We start from the raw sequence: 8,310 nt of genomic DNA on the forward strand, positions 1-8,310 counted from the left end.
AGCTCTTTTATTGATTCTTTTAATGATTGTTTCGTTCCATCTAAAATGAGAGAGGTATCATCTGCATATTGTGAGAGAAGTAGTGGAGAGTTGTCTATATTTATACCCCTAATATAATTATTATTTCTAAGTCTTATTGCAAGTATTTCTGAACACAAAATAAAAATGTATGGAGCTATCGGATCACCTTGACGGCAACCCCTCTTAATTTCAAAAAAAGATGAGAGATTACCACCTTGATTAATTGCAGACATAGAATTTTTATGTAGTGTTTTTATCCAACTTCTAATATCCTCACCAAAATTAAAATATTTAAATACATTTTCAATAAACTCCCAACTAACAGAATCAAATGCCTTTTCAAAATCAACAATCAAAAGCATCCCATCTATATCATTGTCCTCTGTATACTGCATTATATCGTAAATTAATCGTGTATTTTCCCCTAAAAATCTGCCTGCAATAAATCCTGTCTGGTCAGTGTTAATTAATTTATCTAAAATAGTTTTTAATCTAGAAGCTATTGCGCCAGATGCAATTTTGTAAACAATATTCAAAAGACAAATAGGTCTCCAATTTTTAAGAAATTGCCTTGGTTTATCACCTTTTGGTATACATGTAATAATTCCTTGTTTTTGAGTTATAGATAAGTTTCCATTTATATATGCATAATTAATAGATCTTAAAACAAATTTACCTAGTTATTTTCAAAAACACTTAAAAAAATTCTACTGTAAATCCATCTGACCCGGGGCTTTTATTATTTTTCATGTGCTTTAAAGTATGTGACGCTTCAGTAAAAGTTATATTACCTTCTAAAGATAAAGATTCTACATTGTTTAATTTTGGAACATTACAATTGGTAATATGGCGTTTCATTGTTTAAAATCTTGTACATCAATAATAATTAACGTTGTTTTCTTGTACTGTAAAGAGATATCAAGTCTAATACGTTGTATTATGCATTGTGGGGTTGCTTCTACGAAGTCCTGTAAATATTCTTGAAGTATCTAGTTGGACTTACTCTAATATACTTTTCAAGTTTTGTGAACTTCAATTATAGGTCTTATGTATGATACATATATACATAACTGTTCATATGGCTAAGTTTGTATTTTATCATCTTAAAAATCATTATTTTTATCAGAGGTTAAGACTGCCTGATTTCAAATTAGTCCAGAAAATGCCAATTGGTCATTATCAGCTGTACCAATTCTTATTAATTTTGTTTATTAGACTCTAAGAAAAACATTGTATAAGATCAAACATCTTTTGATCAATTAATGTTCCAATTTAGATCAGTATTTCTCTTTACTTTCGTGGCCCAAACCTCCCTTGGCCTTTGTATACGAAGTCCAAATCCAAATGTTTGTTTCAAAGGGGCAGTTCAAGTTTCAGTCATTCAGTGGTTCAACCAATTAGATGATGTGTCGGTTATCTGTGATTTTGAATCACTCCATAAATAATAAAACTTTAAAAGGTTTAAAAAAATTATAGAAATGCTATTTCGTCAAAACCTTCATGGAAATCAATAAAAAATCTTACACATGAAAGTCGACTAACTGAATGACAAATGGTCATGCGAATGGCGAACCTAATATTTTCATTATGAATTATTCAATTTCAATATTGGGAGGGGGGATTCAATCTAATGTGTTGATATTTTCAATACGTATATGTATACTAAAAATAACTTATTTTTCACGTACCTGTGTAAAAGAACCCGGCATTCACCAGATAATCAAGGTCATGTGCAGCGCGATGTGGCCAATGTGTATACGACTCACGGCGTGCGTTCTGCTCTGTGAACCTTGGGTTACGTATTGGGTAGGGGACCTCACCTCCCTGAGCGCCTGCTATTATGTTTTCGTTCTCTCTCACAGCCTCCCCACTTGAAGTCACATTATTATTGTTGGGTACAATTAGCGTGGCCCTGTCAAAGACTTCTCCTGTCCTAGTACGCTCAGCAACAATTGAGTCAATTGAAGCTGCTCCATTGTTTGAAAATAGTGATGATGCATTTTCTGTTTGTCGACGGTTAGTGGGTGACGTTGCTTCATCGATACGAATGTTTCCGTCATTGTTTCCAGAGCGTGTTCGTGCCGATGTGTCGTTTGCTTCCGACGTTTTTTCTGCTTGGGCTTGGCCTTGGTTGGGCTTTCTTTGCTGATTGTTTCCTGGGGGCTGTTGAACCGGAGAGTGGGCTGCTTCCTGGTTGACTCCCATAGGAGATGGGGCTTGATTGTGTGAGGAATCCGTCAACGCTCTGTTTCGTTGGCCATCAAAACCTTGCGAGTTTGTTTGTCGGAAGAACTCACAATCAGGTGAATGCTCTCTGTGATACTGCATTGGAGTTGTACCATTTAGAGTTGATGCATTTAGTTCCAGTCCACACGACTTACATTCAACGGTGGATGTTTTAGGGTCTTTACAGGAAAAGCCAGCCTCCACCAAAGGTCCAGTACGGATGTTACGGTGGGGCCAAATGTTGTAACTTGATAACAACGACATCACATCCTGTACCATATAGAGATGTATATGTATCTCTTTTTGTGTGTCACATGACAGCTCTCGTAAATGTCGAATCAATTCTGAAGTTTCCTTCGGTTCCCTCGGCACTCTATAGGTATGAACTTCTTTTGGTTCATTGATTGTGGAGTCATATAAATACTTAAGCAAACCTTTCACGATGACACTGTGTTTCTTAGGAGTTTCCAGACTAATTGTTAGTTTCTTGCCTCCTTCTGTGTGATCAAATAGTTTTAAACGTCCAAAACAGGAATGTTTCTGTACAGAATAATCACCTGTTCCTCCTTGAACTGATCCTAAAGACAATTAAATGTGACTTTAGATTTCCATGCAAAAGAAGACGTAATCTTACAGTGTCAAAAACCTCATTTGCCATATAGGGCTACTAAGAAAGGTCGGCGACACCATAAAATTTGCTCGTACCTTCTTTTTGTTCATTTTGATTATCAGGCTGCACAAGTGTAAATGCATTCTGCATTATGAATGATAGTTCAATGTGGATTCTCGTTAATATTCTCTACAGATAAAATAAAGTGCTATAGTTATTTTAATACTAACATTAACTATAATTAAAGGTGAACTCACCATCAGACTATTTATTTACTTCGACCCTTACTACTTATTTCGAAGAAGACTCATTCAGAATTAATTCATACAAGTATAATGACCCTGTTATAGTGTACTTTATATGGTATCATCATTTAGCTAATTTATGTAGCCTTTTAAGAAAGGCATCATAATTTTTCTCTTATTTCCCTAAAAACACCACATAACTGTGAGAATCTATCTTAAATGGGTATATGTAAGTATACTACAAATGCATTCTATCAATGTGGTCTTACCTGCATTAGAAACAGTGATATATTTGCGTGTAACCAAATCAGGTTGGTCACAATTCTTCTTTTCAACCAATAAATCTTTTTGGCTTTTAGCATCATCAGGATGGTTATTTGAATGTTTTCCATCTTTTCCCTGAAAAACCTTAGAAAACATGCCACCATTATATACAATTTATTCCTGCAGAAATGCTTGTGAATATACATATAAAAATACAAATGAGAAAAACTGTAACTATGGAAACTGAAATCAACCTAAAATATAAAGGGTACTTTAGATATTGCATATTTTCTCGTTGATTGATAATTAAAAATAGCAATTCGAGGACCTTATATACCGCTTTATCGCAACCTAGTTCGTAGGTCGTCTCAAAGCGGTTCACAAAGTATTTGTTCAAAATGTCAATAAGTCACGCCAATCAATAATGCTTATAATACTATAAATCAGTAAGACCCAATCTATAAGTTATTTTAATCGTGTAACCGTTACGTTAGTTGAGATATTTTATGGCATGTATCCGACAAGCTACATGTCAACTAGAACTCTATTCTAGTCTCTATCTGAAAGAGGTCGTTTAATCTTCACTTGATAATCATTGACACTATTCAACTTCAAGCCAAAGATTATAACGCTAGAATATAAGACGATATCAATCCAGTGGACTCCCATTTAACATAAAATAGTATGTTCAGTTCAAGTATTTAAAGAAACCTTTATGTCATTGTTCATGACTTGTGAATAGTTTGTACCAAAATAATAATGAACAATTATTATAATGCAAACACAAAATCAGCTGAGATTATAATCAAATGCATTTTATTTTACCTCGGTCGACTGTGTCAAGACATGGCGAATATAGTCCTGTCCTTTCTTATATCTAACATAAGCACAACCAGGACTGTTAAAAGTATGTTCCATCCATGGGTCTTCAAGTGGCGAATTACCAATGCAAAAGTAGCAGGAAAAACATACAAAAGAATCTCCTGAAACGATTTAAAATTATGGTCAGAGTATAATCAAACAAATCACAAACGATGCTAAGCATACATCCTTTTTCTAAAAACATTATCTAGCATTACGGATTCCTTATAGGAAACTGCGAGTGTCCTTTCGTGGACGACACAGATGTATCCAGTGACATCCCAGGCGTGCCTTTACATAACTGGACGTTTGCATGTTGGTATGCTAATGAACAGCCTTATTTTTATAACAGGATGATCTGAGTCAAATGGTACATTCAATTGCATTGCCTAGGTGGAACACATAGAATCAAGATATGTTTGTATATTACGGTGGGCTATATAATTAAATATTCGAAAATATTTAGAACTAGAAAATGTCTGCAAGACATAAATGCCCCCGCTGCCATGTGAAATTATTTTCAGTGTTTTATAAAAAGTTACACTAAATGCCCCCCCATTTTATGGAGGGTTGTACCTTTGTAAAAAGTTTGACCAAAATCTGTCAAAGAATGAAGTTGCTAAGTAAGTGTTTACATTGAATCGGGTCGCGGCGCGACGGGACGGGTGTTACATTGAATCGGGACGGGACGGGACGGACATGGGCAACACTATAAAAAGAGGTTGAATAAAATATGAAGTGAAACCATACTTCCCCGTGCTATATATGTTAAAAACATACCTGTAAAGACGAAACCAGCATCCGCAAATAATTCACAATCAATATAGGACAGTGACATTGCAATGTATGTTTCCAGACGTCCGTTCATTTCTGTAAACCGTGTAATTTGTTCACTTCCAAACCAAACTTCATTTTCGATCCGTAGCAATTCGCCGTCATCGTCTTCCGATGCTGTTTTGCTCGGAAGGAGTTTGTTGCGGTCAGGACACTCTTCATCGCTGGTGCTTTCCAATTGAATCGAATCTATAATACAACCACATGGTACTTATAGGGCGTTGGAAATAAGGTTACGAGGGCTATTTAATACATTCTACCACTGGTGTCAGGAATTACAAATATTACATTCCTTTGAACAGGAAAAAGTCACAGTAACTTAGATATAATGAATAGGATGATATGTGTGCTACCTTCTGTTGCTTCGAAAACGCCTGTACGATATTACTATTGTGGGATGAGATATTGCCGTGAATTAACTGGATGTCATTGAACCGTTTACTTGTTTTCATGCATACATTTTTGACATGTTTCAGTACTTTGTCTCTGTGAAACTTAGCAATAAGTTTTCTTCATTGTACGGTATTTGAACCGCAGCCCCACTCAAATTGAAAGCAAATGGCATACAAAACTTTCTCAGCGCTTTTTATACGTCTTGCAATTACTGTTCTTGCTTGATTTCTCGACACTCATTGCTTGTTATTAATGTCGCCTTAGTGTTCCAAGTAATGCACCGAAGTCTCGTCACATGTAAGTATCTCGAATAGGTTTCTTGAGTCGTTGTTACGGTACTTTTCCAATGTCATCAAATCGGTCATCAATCGGGCATACAGCTTTTTTTTTAATTTCAAGCACTTAATAGAAAGATCAATCTCAAAAACGTCATTAACTATTACTTTCAAATCAGCAATGTTATTCTGAGAGGCCTGCCTGGCCGTGTATCCTCTTTGATGTCGACTTAACTATTACCATTCTTGAATTTGTTTATCCACCTGAAAACAGCAGCAATGTTCAGCACATGTGCTTTTTATGCTTCACCACTCAGTTTTTGCGGTATCTGTGAAGCACATCGTGCTGTAGCATAGGCGCGTATTTCAGATTTAGTCTCTTTTAGTGTTTCGTTTGAACACTAAAAGGTAGCCACTAGTCACGAGAGCATACCATTCAACAATAAATAACTTGATCTGTTCCTGCCGGATGTGTCGAAATATTGCACGTGCACTGTTCTTAACCGCTATTTTTTGTTTATTGTCAGTTCGCACAGAAGCTGTGAGGTGACAAACTTATTGAATGGCCCTCGTACTTAACGTCCTTCGTTATGTATTAACCACCTACACTATTGTAAGTTGACGTTTAAATGCCATACAGCAAATTATAACTTTTTCAAACTATATTTTCGGTGGGAAAAGTGTATACAAGGTTATAAAAGACAACTATGAAAACTTCACACAACACGTAATGAAGCGAAACATCATATGTAAAATATAGGATTTTGTAAAGGTTTGTTCTCAATGGTTTCTTTTCATAGATCATTTTCAATATAGAGAGGTACCATATATAATGACGTTAACAAGATCTGCTACCAGGACTTGGCTAGACGAGTTTAGGCAATTCGGTATATTAATTTACCTTCAGTCCAATTTTCACCTGTATCCAAAGTATCAGATTCTAGTCCTTCAATCCGTTTTGCTGAATGCCACATTGCACTAAATTTCTCTATGTTGATTTTCGTCAATTGCAGTTTGCACCCGTTAAATACTTTAAATACAAAGAAACGATATTACCATTTTTCCTGCAAAAAGTCGAAAAATAGTCTGCAAAGCACATGGAGAAAGTAACAATATAGAACGGAAACGATGTTTTCAGGAAACGATTGTCGTTGTCAAAGGGATCAACATATAACTAACATTACATCACTTGAAATTAATAAGTGTCCATCGGACTCTGACTAACTTCGTGACTAAATGTTAACAGATATATATATACAAAAATACCAATGAAGATATTTCCCGTTGTCCTATAACACAAGACGTCATTTTGCATTCTCGTGTTTAATACTGGTTATTTATTTTCTGTGTTTTAGTTATTCCAAAATAATACAAAAACAAAGATCATTATCAGGCTTGAAAGTGCATGTGTGACAGTTACCAAAGTTCCATTGAAGAATCCTTTATCAAACCAACCAGAAAAACATTTGTTTAAATGTCTAGAACATACTAATTACTGAAACAATACAAATAAAATCGGAAACATTGAACAAGATTCCCATGTCCACTTATGAAGATAGTACGGGGCAATAAAACGAAAAGCTAATTAACCATCAATCAATGCATTAATCAACCTTAAAAATCTGTATAATAAAGTTATTAAAAGAATGTAATAATGTGTCCGCCATTATAATATGTTTATGTTCAAATGTTATTGTTTGATTATATTGTAAGGTTGCAGCCTAATCCGGTTTTAGATACATTTATAAAGATATTAATACTAGTGGGGCGATACCTTAAGGGGTGTCACAGATGGAATAAAGTGTAGAGGGCCATAACTCTGTTTAAACAGCTATTCAACATGAAATTGAAGAAACTGTTTGAATGCTTTTAACAAATTTGACCTCTTTGACCTTGAATAAGGTTCAAAGGCATTTCCTTTTGCAAAATTTGTCTGGTATAATGCTGCTGTGAAGGCAAAGAAAAAGAAATGGACAAAATTTACCTTCGGACCAGGTGAACTAACAAGAGTAGTGTAGGGCGGAACAATATACGCCTGTCGTATGCCATATATTGTTATATATTAACTTGCACTAAAATAAGATTTGCATCACCTTAAGAGTGGCTAGCTAGCTATATATAGCATGTTATAAATCTCACCTTTCACTACAAAGTCAAAGTTCGATTTTCTTTAATTTCTAACAGTTTGAGGAAAACAAGTAATCAAAAGATTAGTCTCCAACTCATTATATTAACACAACTTGATAACATGATTATGAAGCCTACCAAGTTTCGAATAAATCGATAGAAAACTGTAGATCTCCGGACAAGATTCAAGTACTAGAAATAAACAAAGGGCAATAACTTCTGCAAAAATAGTCGAATCAAATTTTTGTTCAAAGAAACATAACTATATATCATGACTATAACGATTTCCAAGTTTCAAAGAAATCGGTCGTAAAATGTAGGAGGAGATCGGCGGATAAAATCAAATACTGAAATAAACGAAGGGCAATAACTTTTACAAAAATTGTCAAATCAAAAATCTTTTCAGGGAAACAACATGTTATGATAATAATAAAGCCTAACAAGTTTCAAAGAA

The 8,310-nt window shown here is 34.8% G+C and overlaps 1 protein-coding gene across 4 annotated transcripts in view; it reads right to left on the reverse strand.

Moving 5' to 3' along the window:
• Positions 1-8,310, reverse strand: part of LOC110458047 — a 74,647-nt gene that overhangs the window by 35,420 nt on the left and 30,917 nt on the right. For all 4 annotated transcript variants that reach the window (XM_021509595.1, XM_021509596.1, XM_021509594.1 and 1 more), the window contains exons 13-17: positions 6,631-6,759; positions 5,008-5,250; positions 4,192-4,349; positions 3,372-3,510; positions 1,710-2,825 (exon numbers count right to left, since the gene is read on the reverse strand). In XM_021509595.1, the coding sequence (XP_021365270.1) occupies positions 1,710-2,825; positions 3,372-3,510; positions 4,192-4,349; positions 5,008-5,250; positions 6,631-6,759 (1,785 nt within the window). The remainder of the gene's footprint in view (positions 1-1,709; positions 2,826-3,371; positions 3,511-4,191; positions 4,350-5,007; positions 5,251-6,630; positions 6,760-8,310) is intronic.

The sequence above is a fragment of the Mizuhopecten yessoensis genome, unplaced genomic scaffold (assembly GCF_002113885.1).
Source record: "Mizuhopecten yessoensis strain PY_sf001 unplaced genomic scaffold, ASM211388v2 scaffold9411, whole genome shotgun sequence".
Lineage (NCBI taxonomy): Eukaryota > Metazoa > Mollusca > Bivalvia > Pectinida > Pectinidae > Mizuhopecten > Mizuhopecten yessoensis.